Raw genomic sequence first — 18,636 nt, 5'->3', positions numbered from 1 at the left:
GGCCATTTTAAACTTAGACCAACCCTCATCCTGGAATGGCAACCCTGGGATCAGGTCCCCTGCTCTGTCATTCCTGGATCTGTGACTCCAAACTAGTTAGGGATCCATAGAGCAGCCAGAATATGATAATGTGTCCGCAGACATCTCTCCTTCCGGCAACTTGGGCTAGAAAAATGATTCGCTGTGATTTTTTTAAAAATCGGATTTTCTGATAATAATCTGATCCACAATATTTTCTAGATCTGTTTGAAAGATTTGGAGGCAGAGAGAATGAGGTCACTGTCACTAAAATGCCCATACACTTTGATCCAGAAATTCCATTACTAGAATTATATATACCTCATAAAGGTCACTGATAAGAAGATAGTAAGTCCTTCTAAAAGAATGCAGAAAAGGACATTTTTTTTTAAGGCAATTGGGGTTGACTTGCCCAGGGTCACACAGCTAGTAAGTGCCAAGTATTTGGTGTGAGGCCAGATTTGAACTCAGGTCCTTCTGACTTCAGGGCCGGTGCTCCATCCGCCGCTTCACCTAGCTGCCCCCTGAAAAGGGCATTTTTTTCAAAAGGATCTATAGTGATGTCCCTGAAAAGGACTGAGCAGATGGACAGTTCGGGTCATAAGAACAACATAATAATACTCGGGTGCTTTCCTCTTCTTACTGTCCGCCCTTCAGTGTGTAAACACTGTTGATAAGCAGTCATTCATCAGTGGTAGACAATCAGAGTGCTGTGTTAGAAGAACTAGCAAAGGTCATAGACTTGGAATGAAATTACAAATAGGCTAAGGGAACCATATATGCTAAATTATTTGTAGAACTTTTGGTGGTAGCAAAAGCAGATGACCTGCTACTATACCACATCCACTCCCCAATGCTGCTATTTCTATAACACTTGGAACTGGGGCTAGAAGACAGAACAAAGAGCTAGTCCCAAGGCCCCATTTAAAAAGGGCTCCCCCCGGGCCAGCCATCTCTTCAGTTCCCACCTCGCCTCACTCCTTTGGCTTAGACATCACGCTGTGGATGTGGGTTCCTTACCCCTTCCCTCCTTCCCTTCTTTTTGTGCCTTGTCTTCTCCCATTAAATTTTAAGCTTCTTCAGATCAGGGACTGTATTTCTTTTTCATATTAGTATCTGCAGTACTTAGCACAGTGACTGATAACCTAGTAGGTGCTAGTAGCACCTAGTAGGTGCTAGTAAGTGTGTATTTATCGGGTGACTGCCAGATCTCATTGTTAATAAGATCATTCGCCAGAAAGTCTGTTGTCATTATGTCTCATGCAGCAGGTAGAATGGTAGTGGTGGCTACTTTTTAGATATGTAATTATGAGTATTTAGCCAATGAGAAAAGCGCCAAAAAAACTAGCTTCTTTGTCCATATCAATCAATTTTTCATTGCTGACAGATACAAAGATTCTTTCATTCTCCCTGAGCTCAAACACTCCGCCTTGATAAATGGAATAGAGTCCATATTCTGAATTTTTAGACCAACAGCTAGTCTTTACGCTTTTCAAGAGTAGGATGGGTTCTGGGTAACTTGTCACTTTGTAAATGTATTGGACCAGTTGTTTGGGCTGTTTACTCCTCTCTTCACTCAAAGCTGAGACAGAACTTCCTTCCAGCTCCTGGAACCGAAAGTAGGTTTGGGAATAGATATAATAGTATCCAGTTTGAGAAATGATGAGCTCACCATCCACCACATCCACATTATGGAGGAATGAATGTCCTTTCCTTGAAGATTCCCAGTATTTGATTTTCCAACCCAAGGCTCTTCCAAGCAATGAACCTAGACAATTGAAAAGAGCAAGAGAGAAAAGCATTCATAGAAGCTGCTATTGGAGCACAAGCAGACAATTCATTAACCCCAAGTACATTTTGTTATTAAGAATATGATAATAATAACTGACATTTACATATCACGTTAAGATTTACCAAGTGCTTTACATACGTTATCTTATTTGATCTTCACAAAAAACTTTGTGAGGTAGGGGCAGCTAGGTGGTGTAGTGGATAGAGCTCCACCCTTGGAGTCAGGAGGACCTGAGTTTGAATCTGGACTCAGACACTTGACACTTACTAGCTGTGTGACCCTGAGCAAGTCACTTAACCCCAACTACATCACCAAAAAAAAAAAGTCAAAAAAACCCCCACCTTTGTGAGGTAGTCTATTATTAAACCCATTTGACAGTTGTGGAAACTGAGGCTGAAGAAAGTTAAGTGAACTCTCTAGGGTCACAAAGCTGGTAAATGTATAGAACAAAACTTGAATTCAGGTCTTCCTGCCTCCAAATCCAGCATATTCACTATGCCATCTAGCCATCTGGATACAAACACTTTGCATCTGTCATAAAGTTTCCCATCACTCTAATCTTCGGCCCTTAGAAATCAGTCTCCATGACCTGGTCCAAAGGTCAGTTTTTCCACAGTTGGAAGCAACAATAAGAGAAATTATAAATTAAATGTAAGTGAAAGTGAGAATTCTGCACATCTTGTTAAGTCATTTGGTCAATATGCATTTATTAAGCATCTACTATATTCTAGGCACTCTACCAACCACTGAATACACAGAAAGAAGCAAAAGACAGTCCCTGCCCTGAATGAGCTTACAATCTAGTAGGGATAAAAAACAAGCAAATAAAAATGTACAAACAAGCAATATACAGAACAAATAGGAAATAGAAGACAGAAGACACTATAATTAACAGAGGTTGGCAAAGGCTTCCTGTATAAGGTGGGATTTTAGTTGGTTCTTGAAGGAAGCCAGGGAAGCCAATAGGTAAAGATGAGGAGGGAGAACATTCCAGGCATGGACAACAACCAAAGAAAATGTGGGGAGCCAAGAGATAGAGTGTCTTGTTTGTGAACAGTCAGGGTCACTGGATCAAAGAGTACAAAGTAGAGAGTAAGGTGTAAGAAGATTGAGAAAGTGAGGCAGGGGAGGTCTGGGTTAGGAAAGGTTTTGAATGCCAAAAAGAAGCTTTTATATTTGATCCTGTATATAATAGAAAATCACGAGAGTTTAACGGGGGGCGGGGTGGTGACATGGATGGACTTATCCTTTAGAAAAATCACTTTGGTAACTGAACGGAGGATGGGCTGGAGTGGGGAGAGACTTGAGACAGACAGATCCACCAGCAGCTGCTGCAATAGTCGAGGTGTGAGGTGATGAGGGCCTACACCAAGGTCAGGGCAGGGTTAGAAGAAATGGCACAGAGGTGAATCAATAGACCTTGGCATCAGACTGAATATGGAGGGGTGAGAGAGTGTGAGGAGTGAAGAAAGGATACCTAAGATGTGAGCATGGGGGACTGGGAGAATGATACTGTCCTCAACAGTGACAGGGAAATTTAGAGCAGGCAAGGGTTTAAGGGAAAAGATAATGAGTTCAGTTCCGGACATGCTGAGTTTAAGAGGTCAGCAGAGTGGCTAGGGCAGGATAGGAAGATCGGAGAATCAGTATAGAGATGATATTTCAAGCCATGGGAGCTGGTGAGATTATATCCACATAAAGGATGAGGAAACATCCATATTGAGGATCAGGAAAATATCTGTTCCTCAAAACACCACCCTCCCTTTCTCACTGAAACTTCAAAGTCTACGACCAATGGATGAAGTCTTTCATTCCTGCATTAAAGAAGGCTCCAATATGCAAAAAAGCCCCCTCCATTTTACTGACTTACGTGCTTCATGATGCACTAATGGCTGATATCAGATCCTATACTGACTATGGGTTTGATGGGATCTATGGAAGTGAGTGTGGAAGGGAGAAGGGTACAGAAAAAAACTGAATGGGAATAGGAAAGAATATACCTCCTTCTCAGCTGTGCCTGGCACCTTCACAAAAATTGACCATGTGTTAGGGCATAAAGACATCACAAACAAATGCAGAAAACCAGAAATATTAAATGCACACTTTTCAAACCATAATGCAATAAAAATTACTTTCAATAAAGGGCCTTGGAAGCATAGATTAAAAATTATTTGGAAACTAAATAATCTAATTCTAAAGAATTAGTGGGTCAAAGAACAAAGCATAGACATAATCAATAACTTCATTAAAGATAATAACAATGAGACAATATTCCAAAATTTTACCTGTCAGATCTATGGATAAGGGAAGACTTTATGACCAAGCAAGAGATTGAGAGGATCATAGGAGGTAAGATTACATGAAATTTAAAAAGGTTTTGTGCAAACAACAATACAGCCAAAATTTAAAAGGAAATCAGGAAACCGGGGGAAATTTTTTTACAGTGTTTCTCTAATAAAAGCTTCATCTCTCAAACATGTAGTGACCTGAACCAAATTTATAAAAATAAAAGCCATTCTCTAATTGATAAATGGTCAAAGGATATGAACAGGCAGTTTTTAGAAGAAGAAATCAAAGCTATCTATAGTCATATGAAAAATGCTCTAAATCAATAAGAATTAGAGAAATGATGCACATTAAAACAACTCTGAGGTACCACTTTACACCCATCAGATTGGCTGACATGACAGAAAAGGAAAGTAATCAATGCTGGAGAAGTTGAAAAATAGGCACACAATTGCACTGTTGATTGGAGTTGTGAACTGATCCAACCATTTTTTTTTAAGGCAATTGGGGTTAAGTGATTTGCCCAGGGTCACACAGCTAGTAAGTGTCAAGTGTTTGGTCTGAGGTCAGATTTGAACTGAGACCCTCCTGACTTCAGGGCTGGTGTGCCACCTAGCTGCCCCAGATCCAACCATTCTAAAGAACAATTTGGAACTACACCCGAAGGTGTATAGCCAGAGGGCCATAAAACTGTATTTCCTTTGATCTGGCAATACCACTCCTAGGCTTGTATCCTATAGAGATCAAAGCAAAAGGAAAATGATTTATATGTAAAAAATATTTCTAGCAGCTCTTTTGGTGGTGGCAAAGAATTGGAAATTGAGGGACTCTCCATCAATTGAGAATGGCTAAACAAGTTGTATTTTATGGTTGTGATGGAATACTATCGTGCTATAAGAAATGATGAAGGGAATGGATTCAGAAAAACCTGGAAAGTCTTATATGAACTGATGCAAAATTAAGTGAGCAGAACCAGTAGAACATTGTACATAGTAACTACAATATTGTAACAATGATCAACTGTGAAAGACTTTGCTACTCTGATCAGTACAAAGAACTAAGACAATTCCAAAAGATTCATAATGAAAAATGTTATCCACCTCCAGAGAGAGAACTGATGACGTCTGAGGGCAGATTGAAACATATTTTTAAACTTACTTTATATTTCTTGGGTTTTGTTTTGTTTTGTTTGCAACATGGCTAGTATAGAAATATATTTTGCATAACTTCACATGTAAAATGAGTATCACATTGCTTGTCTTTTCAGTGAGTGGGGGAGGGGAAGGAGGAAGAGATTTTGTAACTCAAAATTTAAAAAAAATGAATGTCCAAACAAAACACATAAAGAATAAATTGGAGGTAATCTCAGAGGAAAGGCAGTATGATTAAGGAAGACTAGGAAAGGCTTCTTGTCAAAGGTGGGATTTAGCTGAGATTGGAGAAAGACAGGAAGCTAAGAGGAAGAGATGAGGAGAGAGAATTTATAGGCAAGGAGAACAGCCAGTGAATATGTCCAGTTGTGAGAACAAGTGTCTTGTGTGAAGTACAGCAAAGAGGCCAGTGTCAGTGGATTATAGAGTATATGGAGAGGAGTAGGATCTAAGAAGGTGGGAAGGGGCAGGTTATTAAAGGTGGGTGGTTGTTGTTTTTTTCTTTAAAGCCCAATAGAAGGTTTTATATTTGATTCTGGAGGTTATAGGCAACCACTGGAGTTTATTAAATAAGGGAACGGCATGGTCAGACCTATACTTTTGGAAGATCACTTTGATAAGTGGGTAGAGATGCACTGGAGTGGGAAAAGACTTGAGGAAAGAAGGCCAACCAGAAGACTCTTTGTAGCAGTCCAGGTATGAGGTGATGAGGACCTGCATTAGGGTTGGTGGCAGTTATTAGAGCGGGGGATTGGGAGGAGACATAGAAGAGAGATCTTTCTAGAATGGCAACAGCTTGGGTGGAGTAAGACGTTGAGGTTGCATGCTTGAGTGACTGGGAGCGTGGTGGTGCCTAAGTCAGCATAGTCAGGTTACAAAGAGAGAAAGATTTGGGGAGAAAAAGAATGAATTGTTTTGGACATGCTGAGTTTAAGATGTATGTGGGACATCCTAGTTTGAGATGTCCCAGAAACAGTTGAAGATGAAAGCTGAAGGACAAGTGAGAAGGAAAAATAGATCTGAGAATTAACTACATAGGAATGATCATTCAATTCATGGGAGCTGATGAAATTATTAAGTGAATTGGTATAAAGGGAGAAGATAAAAAGTCCTAGAACAAAGCCTTCAGGGACATTCACAGTTAGCAGGTGCATCCTGAATAAAGATCAAGCAACGGAGACTGAGAAGAAATGGTGCATGGAGACCAGCCAAGATGGCTGAGAAGCAGAAAGAAGTACAGCCAAGCTAGCCCCCACAACTGCGGCACAAAGATCTAGAGAATGCATGGCTAAACACCCTGAGAAAGCTATCTGGAATTGGTGCCTCTACTTCCGGGCCTCCCCCTCATTTCTTAACTCTGTAACCTGGCTTCCAGCTTCATCATTCAACCAACATTGTTCCATCTAAAGTTACCCACGGTCTCTTAATAGCCCTATCTAATGACCTTTTTTTCCAACTTCCTTCTTCTTGACCTCTGCAGCCTTTGATTACCCTTTTCTCCTTGATATGCTTCTTTCTACATTTTCTTGACACTGCTTTCTCCCTGTTCTTCTCCTCCCTGTCTCTTATGAATACATGCTTCTTGTCTGATTGAATGACCTCTCTGACCGTTTCTTGTCAGTCTCCTTTGCTTGTGTGTCACCTTCCCCCATTACGTTGCAAGCTCCTTGAGGGCAATGATTATCTTTGTTTTTATTTGTATTAATATCTCTAGCACAGTGCCTGGTACACAGTAGGCACTTAATAAATGTTGACTGATCAATTTTAAAAAGGAGGGAAGGAACAGAGGTATTGGACAGTAACTAGCAGAGATATTGATCCCATGAAGCACCATACTGAATGTTAGAGACACAAAGAAAGGCAAAAACATGGTCTCTGCCCTCAAAGAAATGAAAAACACTGACTATGTTCAAGATGTTCGATGTACAGCAATCAGCAAACATTTACTAAGCACTTACTATGTGTCAGGCACTGTGCTAGGAGCTAAGGATAAAAAGACAAAAGCAACATAATCCTTGCCCTCAAGGAGTTTACATTCCCCATTAGGGGAGCTGACATACACAAAAATAAGTATATGTAAAACACAGGAACATGGATTGGACAGATTATTCCGTCAGGACAGGAAACTGCTTCCAGTACTGGCCAGCACCTTCTCACTGAGAACTCACTTTTAGAGTCATCTTGGGGCACTGAGACTTTATGTAATTTACTTGGAGTCAACATAGCCAGGATGTGTCGGATGTGGGACTTAAAACCAGGTTTTCCTGCCTCCAAGGCCGGCTCTCTTAACACAACGTAATTCTGAGCAGGAAGACGCTAGATAATTATAAACAAGGTTGATCGCACCTAGCTAAAGGAGAAATCCAGACAAAGTAATCTGGGATAATTGTAGAGGAAGAGGTCGTCAGCTAGGGAGATCACAGAAGGTTACACAGAGGAGACTGTGTCTATTTTCAGGCATGACTATAAGTATAAATAGCTGGTTTCGAATGTTGTCATTGCCTAGTACAGTACCTCAAACATAGCAAGTGGTTAACAAATACTTATTGATGGATTGATTGGTTGATATGAATAGAAGGCCAAGTGACCACAGACTGAGGCACTGATGAAAGTGGGGAAGAGGGAGCTTGGGGAAGTGGAAGGAAGAAAAGGCAGATTTTATTGCTTGAAAAGATACAATTTAGTTTTTTTAAGTGAAATAAAATGGATATCTTATCAAAAGAGAGAAGTGCAAGTAAGATCCAGGCAGGATTCTCTCTATATTACAGTCCAATGTATGAAAAAATATAATTATATAAGACATAGCATGTAAATACAAAATATATATAATAAATAATATGTAAAGCTTTGCTCATTTTTCAGATTTGCCTTGAATAAGGGGAGCAGGTAAGCCAAATCTTCCCACACCCAGAATGGACTGCCATGGAACTGGAAAAAGAAATATTCAGGAGCTGTGTGTCCTTCAGGCACATACTTCGATGGGTTTTGGTTCAAACATTAGAATTGCCCTCCCTAATCTCAATCTCCCACCCTTTACTTGCCCCATTGTCTCACTCTTGCTAATGTTCCTCTTCATCCTCAGCCTGCACAGTGCCAGTCCAGCACATGAGAAGCACTTTATCAATGCTCACTGATGATGATGATAAACTCATGCCCTTTCTACATTGCTGTTCTTCTAATCCATCACCCTGGCTCTCTCCTTGCTCCCTCCTTTCAATGTTGAACCTTTAATTAACCATTTCAACAAGGTGCTGCCTTCCGTTCCAAGGTCCTTGTATATCCAGATTGGACAATTCTTGAATCTGGGTTATCCCTCCCATCTCCTTCTCTATTTACTCCATCTCAGTAGTTCCCAAGTTACAAAACCACGTTGATTGAGTCTATTAAAAAGTCCATCAACCTGACCCTAGCTACTTTGGGGCTCTTTTATTCATCTCTGATTGATTCTTTATCATACCTCTGATGATAGGATCAAAGATTTAGAGCTGGAAGGAACCTCTCATGTGATTTGTCCAAACTCCCTCATTTTATAGTTGAAGAAAATTAAGGTCAGAGATGGTGGATGATTATCCTCAGGGTAATAAGTGATAGAACTCAGGGTTGAAGCCAGGTCCTTTGCCTTTCTCACTTACCTTCCAGTTAATGATTTGCCAATTTCTGTCCATGCCACCTTCCCAATATCCCTCAACTTTGTCCCCTACTCTTGACTTATACAGCTACTAGCCTTGTTCAAGCATGCATCATCCCTCCCTTGGATTATCACAATAGACTCCTAAATGATCTTCCTACCTCAATCCCTGCTCTAATCTATCCTTCATCTAGCCGCCAAAATCATCCAAGGCCATACTCACAGGTCTGACCTGCTCAAAAACTACTTCTAGTGGACCTTTGTTTGAATCATTTCAGTCATGTCTGACTCTTCATGTCCCCATTTGGGATTTTCTTGGCAAATATACTGGAGTGGTTTGCCGTTCTCTTCTCCAGTTCATTTTACAGATGAAGAAACTGAGGCAAACAGGGTTAAGTGACTTGCCCAGGGTCACACAGCTAGTAAGTGTCTGAGGCCAGATTTGAACTTAGGAGTCTCCCTGACTCCAGGCCTGGCTCACTATAGCCACCCTATTATATCTAGGATAACACATATACTCCTTAGCCTGGGATTTCAGGTCCTCCAGGGACACACTCCAATCTAGCCTCATTTCACATGTCTCCCTTTCATACAGTCTATATTCCAATGTGTACTATTAGTTATTCATTGAGCTCTATCATCTTTGTGAATATGCAGGCTACCCTCTATGGCTAGAATACACTCCTTCCTCTTGTCCACCCATTGAAATCCTCTTTCTTAGAAAACAGCATCATTGAAGCATTTTTGAAACCTCCTAGAAGAAAAAAGTTCAGAAGGAAGCAGACGACTAGGACACCTTTGAAAAGCATGAGGTTGAATTTATTATGTATTTTTTTAAAGCAAGCTATATATAAGAGAGATTCATGTTTTCACTTACCCTCTTTTCCTGTTCAGCTTTTTATATGGAAACGTTCTCTTCCATTTTATTTTATTCGTGTTCATTAAATTCAGAATAAAAATAATTTTAAAAAAGAGCCCATCTTAGGGCCGCTTTCCTCATCTCCCCCCCCCCCCCCCAAAAAAAACTGTTCTCTTCCTCCTCAAATTTTCTCAGAGCTTTTCTTCTGGATCTTTGCTTTCTATTTTACACTGTGCTCATTTTGTATGTTTATCTTAAGCCCTCCTCACTAGATTATCAGCTCCTTTCTTCTTTCTATCCCCATCTTAGCCCAGATCCTTGCAAACTGCTATCACTTAATATAACCAAATTGAGTTGAAATTAAAAAAAAATCACATGTTAGGTAAGCGTCTTACTTCTAGAAAAGGGAGAACTCATCTGCCTGTTTCCAGTGAGATGAGCTGCTACTCTCTGGACAGCACTCTGATTAAACTTTTCTCTGGCTCCAAAAGGGTTGTTCTGACTCTTATCTAGAAGGAAAGAAAGAATGGTTAGTGCACTGGTCCAACCACTGAAATTAACCTTAAAGTCAACAGATGCCAATCCCAGAAGATCTTAAAAACTAGACCATGTTTCCAAAGACAGTCCCATCACTCAGTAAGGCTGGAAGGAAGCTTGGGGGAGGGGTGAAGGAACAAGCATTTTTATTAACTGCCTACTATGTGCTCAGAGCTTTTACGAATATTCTCTCATTTTATCCTCACAACATCCTATTAAGGTAGATGCTATTATTATCTCCATTTTTTGAGGAAACTGAGGCAGACAGAAGCACAAAAAACTCTTCCCTCGTGGTGGACAATCTTTGAGTAATGACCCTCCCCAAACTTAGCTATGTTTGTCTTAGAACAACATTATCCACCTGTACTCCCAAGCCCTTCTAGCTTAGTGGAACTAACCAGGACCTAAAGCACATTGGTGTACTTGTAAGATCCAAGGGTACCTTCATGCCCATTGGAATAAAACTTTCAGAACTATTAAATAGCTCATAATACCTCCCGTTGTCTCAGATATTTGCACTTTGGTACTAAATAGGCTTCGAGGTGGTTGTTTCAGTGGCTAGAACTCAGAACTTGGAGTCAGGAGGACCTGAGTTCAAATCCTACCTCAGAAACTTACTTAGTTTAGTGACCTTAGGCAAATCACTTAAGCTCTCTCTGTCTCAGTTCCCTCATCTGTGAAATGGGGATTATAATAGCACCTGCATCCCCCAGTTATTATGAGGATCAAATGAAATAAAATGTGCCAGTCACTTTGCAAACCTATATTACTAGCTATTTCTAAATATGGAGTTTCTTGTAACTAGCTTACATTACAATGATCTGGCTTGAAAATGCATTTCGGTAAAAGGAATTTTCTTACTGATCAGCTCTTTTTTCTGGGTGGTATTCAGAAATTCCACTAGCCTTGGAGAATACCCTGGGGCACTGAGAGCTTAGGTGAATTACCTATGTTCATACATCAAGCATGTGTCAGAGGTAGGGTCCAAATTCGGGTCTTTTTTATTCTAAAGGGCCTCCGATATCTGCTATGCCAAGTGTCCTCTCAGGTCCACGTTACGTCTCCCAAAATGTGTTTGGGAAATCAAGCAAGGTCTTTGAATGGCTAGTAAGAGACCTATGATGTCTATTACTAATTGAAGAATAATTTTAAAGAGAGACCCATCCTCCCAAGTTTGAAAATATATATGAAGTATTCTTTCTTTTTCTTTTCTTTCTTTATTTTTCTTGGTTTTTTTTTTGTCTGTGTTTTCTTTCACAGCACTGCTAATAAGGAAATGTGTTTTGCATGACCACTCAAGTGTAATTGATGTCAAATTGCTTTCCTTTTAAAGGAGGAAGGAGGGGAAGAAAAGAAAGAGAGAATTTGGAACTTAAAATTTTTAAAAATGAATGTTAAAAATTCTTTTACATGTAATTGGGAAATATTTAATGAAATACATAAAAGCATATTAAAAAGGAAAAAGAAAATGAAGTAGCAAGGCCATGGGAGATAACTTGGCAACTCCATGGTTCAGGTGTCAAACACTCAGGTTCTTGTCTTAGGTGCAAGTGACCAGTTCCTCTGTCTGGACATCTGGGGAAACTCTTTCCTTCTCAATGGGAATTCCTTCCTTCTGCAGAAAAGGAGACTGTCCACTCATCAGATCAGGGCTGACTGAGATCAGGGCTAAGTAAAACCCAAGACAACACCTGCAGCCATTCTGAGATTCTATTTCCTCACCATTCTTTGGCCTAACTGCTCTTCCCTATATCCCCAGGAAGACAACATAAAGGAGAACCCAGATGCTCTATATGCAGACACACAATGGAGAGATGTTACAGGCCTGGCTCCACTTCCTATGAAATAATCAACTGGTAACGGTAACCGGATGACTAAGTGGATAGAGGTCTGGCCTTGGAGCCAAAAGCACCTAGATTCAAGTCTTGCATCTTGCATGGATTTGTTCTTTGACCCTGGATAAGTTCCTTAACCCTTCAGGGTCCCAGGCAGCTCTTTGAGACTACAAAGTCTTTCCACAATGAGAGTTTTCCACATCAATGAAATCATAGGCTTGGACCAAAAAAATCAGAGCAACCAGAAGGATACAGGAGGAGCCACAGTATAAGTGAAAATGAAACAAACTTTATAATGGAATCACAGAATTTCAGAGTTGATGTCATCTAACTCCAAATGTTCATTCAAAGGTCATTCAGTCCAACTGATGACTGATAACCGGACAGCTAGGTGGAGTAGTGGATAGATTTGGGGTCAACAAGACCCGAGTCAAAATCTTGCTTCACATTCTTCCCAGATGTGTGATTCCAGGAATCACTCAGCTAACTTCCCTCAGCTTCAGTTTTCTAATCTTTAAAATGAGAGAGTTGGTCTCAGTGGACTCCAAGGTCCTTCTACATCCCGGGATCCTATAAACAGGAATCTCCCCTCCAAAATTTCCCACAAGGGGCCATCCAGCTGCTGCTGAAGGAGAACCCACTGGCTCCTGGGCATCCCACGGACAGTAGGAACAATGATGCTCATGAAGGATAGTAAGATTATCATTGTAACTCACATTTAGGTAGTGCTCTGGGATTTCCCAAGTGCTTCTTCTTCAGTGACCCCACCTGGGATTTGGTTGTGAAAGAATGATTGTCCCCATTAGAGATGCAGAGTGGGTTTGGCAGGGTCAGTAGAATGGAACCCTGGGATTCTCCAGGAAAGATGGGGATATAGGAGCCAGTGGGAAGGGGTTTACTTGTGGAGAGGGATGGTAGAGGAAAGGGTTCGCCTATGAAGAAAGGGAGTCTGTTTATCAGATTAGGGGAGGGGGAAAGGGCAGCGGATGGAACTAAGGGATTCAAGGGGATGGAAGCAGATTCAAAGGATGCCCACCATGTAAGAATACAGATGGTCAGACAATATTTTTAAGTAAACAAGGAATTCCAATAAAAACTGTTTCTACCTTGACTTGCAGAAGAATCCTTGTAGATTGTCAAAAGTTCCTGCAAATAGGATCAAATAATTTTATTTAGAAGTCCAGGCAGGGTTGTTTTGTTCATAGTTTGGTGAGCCCAGCCCCTAACCAGGAAATGCTTGTTGACTGAATGACCTACCTTCCTAATCAACTGCTGGAGCTGCCATTTGAACTGCAGGCATGGGAGGTCTTCCTGTTCTGCATCACCACTGGGGTCACCCAGCCTGGCTCCCAAGTATTCCTTTGTAAGACACTCCAGGCTGCTTTGAGAATTTGCATCTTGTAGCTGTGCCAACTGGGAAAGTTATATCATAACAACATTAGGAGCTATATTCCTGGATATCCTTTAGACACACAATAGCAACTGGTTTCAATTTCAGAAATAAATTTTGCATAGTCCACACCCTATTCCTTCCCCCTGCCCAACCCTCTAACTAGCCGTGGTGAGAACTGAGGTGAGAACTCCCAACTGATTCTTTTCCCAACCCCTTACCCACTGCCCAGTTTCTACCATGTATAGAACATTCACCATCAGCTGAAGGCTGGCCCCTACATCCCCATTTTCCCTGGAGATATCCCAGAGTTCCACTACACTCCCCTTAATCCCACAGTCCTCTTGGTAGAAGTAAGAGCCCTCCTCTAAGTGTTGTTTCTCACCCCTCCCCCTCCATATTAGAATGGGAGCTCCTTGAGGGCAGGGAAGATCTCAGTTTTCTATCATATCCTCAGAATATACTTGACACATAATAAGTAGGTGTAGAATAAATGGTTTTTCATTCCATTCCACTAGGTAAAATAAACCCCTGTCTCTAAGCCTGTGTAATAGAGGAAAGAGAATCTAGGCTGAGCTAGTCTCTCACTCTCCCGGGGCTTTTATTCCTTATCTATAAAATGAGGGGATTGGACCAGACCACCTTTGCAGTCTCTCCCTGCTCTAGAACTCTGGTTTTAGGGTCAGCAAAACCTGAATTCAAATCCTTCCTCAAACACTGACTACCTGTGTGACCCTGAGCAAGTCACTTACCTTCCTTAGGTCTCAGTTTCCTCATCTGTAAAAGGAAGGAATTAGACTTGCTGGCCCTCTACAGTCTCTGTAAATCTATAATCCTATGTTCCCTACAAAAAAGAGGTGTTCAATAGATGGGTGGTACAATATGCTCTCTACCCTTTTAGAATAGAAGTTCCTTAAATGCAGGGATTGTTTCATCTTTGTCCTTGAACCCCCAGACCCCAGAACATTACCTAGCACATAAAAAGACTTCAATAAATGTTTGTTGATTGACTGGTAAATGAGTGAATTCAATTCATCACTAAACAACTGGGTGATGCTTGGTGCAAATCTCACATCAGATGCTAACTTGCTGTGACCATGAACCAGCTACTTAACCTCAATGTGCCTCCAGCAATGCCAGCTGACTTACTGGTGCAGTGGAAAGAACGCTGGCGGAGGAATCAGAGGGCCTGGGTTCAAATCCTTCCCCTGATACTTTACCTCTCAAAACTCTGGCCAACTGTCTGAGGTTAGAAATCACAAAGAAAGTATGTTGGAAGAATATTTCTTACTTATACTTTACTCTCTTCCACTAGCCAACTTCCTGACCTACTTGCAGTTTTTCAAACATCCAGCCTTTAAGCCTTTGCCCTGGCTGTGCTCTCACCTAGGAGTACTCTCCCTGCTCCTTACCTCTGCTGTTTGGTTTCTTCAGCTTCCTTCAAGACTCAGCTTAAATACCACCTTCTGCAGGACGGACTTCCCAGTGCCTAGCAGCTGCTGCTGCCTCTCCTTTCATATTGCCTTCATCTGCTACTATGTATCTTGCATGTACCTAATTACTTCAATTTTGTCTCTCCCATTAGGATGTAAACTCTTTGGGGGCAGGGAGTGTTTTTCTTTTTCTTTCCTTTTTTTTTTTTCTTTTGGTTTCTGTAGTGCTTAGCACGGTGCTGGGCACATAGTAAGCCCTTAATAAATGCTTGTTGACTACTACAATCTCCCTATACCAGCATAGTCCTGATCTCTATCCCACCAAGGGTTAAATTGTTTTCTGGGATTCATTTCACATTCATTACAAAAACCCTTATCCAGTATCTCCTATGCTGGGTGCTGGGGATGTAAAGACAGAAACCTAAGTCTCTGCCCTGAAAGGTCTCCCCTCTTAGAATCCCTAGGGATCAGCTCTAGAGCTGCCTCTTAATGCCCCAGTGCTCCCCCTCCCCATCACCTTGGATTGATTTTGTGTATATCTTGCACACATTCTGTAGCTCTCCAATAAAATAGACACTCTATGAGGGCCGAGGCAAATTCACTTTTAGATTTGTATCTCCAGTATCTAGCACTGTGCTGGCACACAGTAGGTACTTATAAGGTATATACTTGTTGATTGCTTGGTTGTTATGTTGTACAAGTGATAGAGACCAGTAGCAGCTGGTCTGGCAGTCCCTAGGGATTGGTTCACATTATTCTGAAACTCTGTTCATTGAAAGAGCTAGCATTTTATAACACTTTGAAATTTGCAAATCACTTTTACAAATATTATTTCACTTGATCCTCATAACTACCCTGGAAGGTAGGTGCTGTTATTAGACACATTTTGCAAATGAAGAAACTGAGGCAAACAGAAGTTAAGCCCAGAGGCCCACAGAAAGGAAGAAACTGAAGCTGGATTTGAGTCTTCTTGACTCTAGGCCCCTGGTGGGACTGCACTGCACCACCTAGATTCTCTTTGTTTGGGTGAGTGGTTCAGCTGCCAGTATTTACCCAGGCATGGGGAAAGGTCAGGGTGGGACCACTAGGGAGGGTCCAAAAGCCACAAAGGTCTGCACAGTGCAGAGATAAGAGCTGGGAGGGACCTCGGGGGTCATCTCGGGCAGTGCTCTCATTTTACAAAGTCCCCATGGTCATGCAGCTAATAAATGTCCAAGGCAGGATAGGAATCCAAGCCCTCGGACTCCAAATACACGGAATCACCAGATAAGAAGTGGCAAAGCTGTCTAGACATATCCTCTTTTGCAAGCTTTCAACAACCAGTTGGGTTCGGGAGAGCTTTCCAACTCACTCCTCCTTTTCTACTGCCACTTAGCAGTTGCCCCTCCCCTCTGAGGCGCACAGCTCAGGGACTTTCAGAAATCACCTTAGCAAGGCTGAGGGGGACAGCTCAGTCTCCCAGGTGAGAGATGACTCTGAAGGTGCCCCAGTGCCCACCCTCAGCCCTACCCCCGCCCCACCCCCGAGGCATCTGCTCGGACTGGGAGCCCTGGAAGGCCGGGGAGGGAAGCGGGGCGGGGCGGGGCGGGGAGCAGATGTTTGCTGCCTCGCTCTATTCCAAGCTCCCTGCAAACACAGGCTTCCCCAGCCCACTGTACTGACCTGCTTCAGCTCATTAGTGAAGTAGAGGTAAGTGGCGGCAAACAATAAGACTTGGACCATCAGCGGGAAGAGGAAGAGCAGCCCACAGGCTTGGCTAAGGCTGGGGCCATCCCTGGAGATGAGGGTCTTCAAGGACATAACGAGAGCTGCCGCCAGCCCGCAGCTGCCAGCCACAGAGCAGAGTAGGACGACTTGGGAGCTGTGCAAACTTGGAGTCGGGTGGAACGGGGGAGGCGCGTCGTGTGTGGGTGTGTTTTAAGGAAGTCCTCTTGGGAAACCGAAACTACCTGTTTGGTCGAGAAATAAGAGAAAAATCAAGGGGGTCCTTTGGGAAAGGTCCCAGGTGTTTTTACTAGAAGGTAGTCAGAGTCTTAGAAAACTCTAAATCCTTAGGATTGAGGTTTGGGGGATTGTGTGTATGTGTGTGTCTCTCATGTGTTGTGTGTATCATATATATAATTACGTATCATGTGTTGTATACTTTGTATATTATATTATGTATATATTATATATTGTATATAGAGAAAAGGGGGGGTTAGCTTACTGCCTAGAGGGCTGGCATTGGAGATAGAAAGACTTTTGTTTGACTGCATTACAATGGGAGGGTACATGGAAGGAGGCAGTATGTGATATGCTAGGGTCAAATCAGAGGGCTAAAAATGAGGGGAAAGTGATCCATGTGGTCTCAAAAGGAAGAAAAGAGCCTATAAGAGAGTGGGTGAAGAGGAGGAGAAAGGATTCAAGGTGCAAATATATTTCCGTAGTAGTCATGTTGCAAAAAAAAAAGCAAGAAAAATAAATAATGTCAGAGGATGATATGGGTAGACAGTGTCATAGAAGCAATAAACATGAGCTTTGATAGATTTCAGGAGACAATGGAGAATAGAAGGGCCTGGCATGCCATGGTCCGTGGGGTCATGAAAAGTCAGACTCGACGGAATGACTGAGTAACATCAGATTAATTTGTCAGCTCCTTGTAAAACAGAGTGTATAACCCTGAGGAAAGAAGTTAGCTACAAGGTAAGTTTCAGTGAGTTTAAGGAGAAAATAAGAAAAAAGAAAAACTCAGCACGAAACTTGGATAGGGAAGCCAAACCGGGCTAGTACATAAAGTAACATCTTAGAGCTGTTAGGGACCTCGGAAGTTACCCAGCCCCTCTATTTTGCAGATGAGGAAAGGGCCAGAGAAGCTGAGTATCTTACCCAGCAATGAAACTGCCAATGAGTGGACTGTCAGTATTCCAGGGGTGGTCCTACCCAGTCAGAGAGATACATAGCGTGTCAGTAGGAGGCAGAGAGGAAAGACTGAAGTCCAAGATCAGGGACAGAGTCTGGAGCAGTCCCAGACAGGATGAGACACCATAAGGAAGCTGGAGGCACAAGCTGATTCAGAAATGCACCTCACGCTGCAAATGCAGCTGGCTGGGCCCCAATCACGCCTGAAGGGAATTTCCACATCTACCATTTGAAAACAAACAACTATGGGGCAGCTAGGTGGCACAGTGGATGGATCACCGGCCTTGGATTCAGGAGGACCTGAGTTCAAAAGCGGCCTCAGACACATAATACTTACTAGCAGTATGACCCTGGGCAAGTCACTTAACCCCATTGCCTAACCAAAAAAAAAAAAAAGAAAGAAAACAAACAACTACCCAGATACTGAACTGGACCTCAGACCAACCTTTGAATTGGATTATTCTCCCTCCAGGATGTTTACCTGAAGCAAAACCTAGCAAAAGCTTTGACCAGGAGCCAAAGTGACTTTTAAAGGGACGGGAAGAAGAAATGTGAAGTAGATAGCTGGTGAAACCAACCTAGGCTAGCTTCTCTTCCTGGGCTGAGAATCACAGATTTAGGGCTGAAAATAACAGGAAAATCATCCTAAAGAACCAGGAGTTCTTTACCTCCTTGTTTCCCGGACTCTTTCAGCAGTCTAGTGAAGCCTATGAATCCTTTGGTCTCAAAATAATGTTTTTAAACACATGAAATAAACTGCAGAAGTTTACAAGAGAAACCAAATATATTGAAGTAATCATCAATTAAAA

The 18,636-nt window shown here is 42.0% G+C and overlaps 1 protein-coding gene across 1 annotated transcript; it reads right to left on the bottom strand.

Moving 5' to 3' along the window:
* Positions 1-482: 482 nt before the first annotated feature.
* TNFSF10 (TNF superfamily member 10) lies at positions 483-16,849 on the bottom strand. The gene is made up of 5 exons (XM_027875801.1): positions 16,592-16,849; positions 13,364-13,519; positions 13,213-13,252; positions 10,130-10,243; positions 483-1,786 (listed from the first exon to the last, which is right to left on the bottom strand). The coding sequence occupies exons 1-5, from the start codon at positions 16,727-16,729 to the stop codon at positions 1,335-1,337; spliced, it is 900 nt and encodes a 299-aa protein (XP_027731602.1). The 5' UTR covers positions 16,730-16,849; the 3' UTR covers positions 483-1,334.
* Between the last annotated feature and the right edge of the window lie 1,787 nt (positions 16,850-18,636).

This window comes from Vombatus ursinus, unplaced genomic scaffold (genome assembly GCF_900497805.2).
Source record: "Vombatus ursinus unplaced genomic scaffold, bare-nosed wombat genome assembly UNPS02014810.1, whole genome shotgun sequence".
NCBI lineage: Eukaryota > Metazoa > Chordata > Mammalia > Diprotodontia > Vombatidae > Vombatus > Vombatus ursinus.
The sequence above is the reverse complement of the archived record's forward strand: the minus strand, read 5'-3'. Positions and strand labels throughout refer to the sequence as shown.

Coding starts and splice junctions, on each gene's coding strand:
- TNFSF10 (XM_027875801.1), bottom strand. CDS start 16,729: ATGTCCTTGAAGACCCTCATCTCCAGGGATGGCCCCAGCCTTAGCCAA. Junction 10,244..13,212: donor GGATTCTTCTGCAAGTCAAG/GTAGAAACAGTT, acceptor CTTTCCTTCTAG/ATAAGAGTCAGAACAACCCT. Junction 1,787..10,129: donor GAGTTCTCCCTTTTCTAGAA/GTAAGACGCTTA, acceptor TCAATTGTCTAG/GTTCATTGCTTGGAAGAGCC.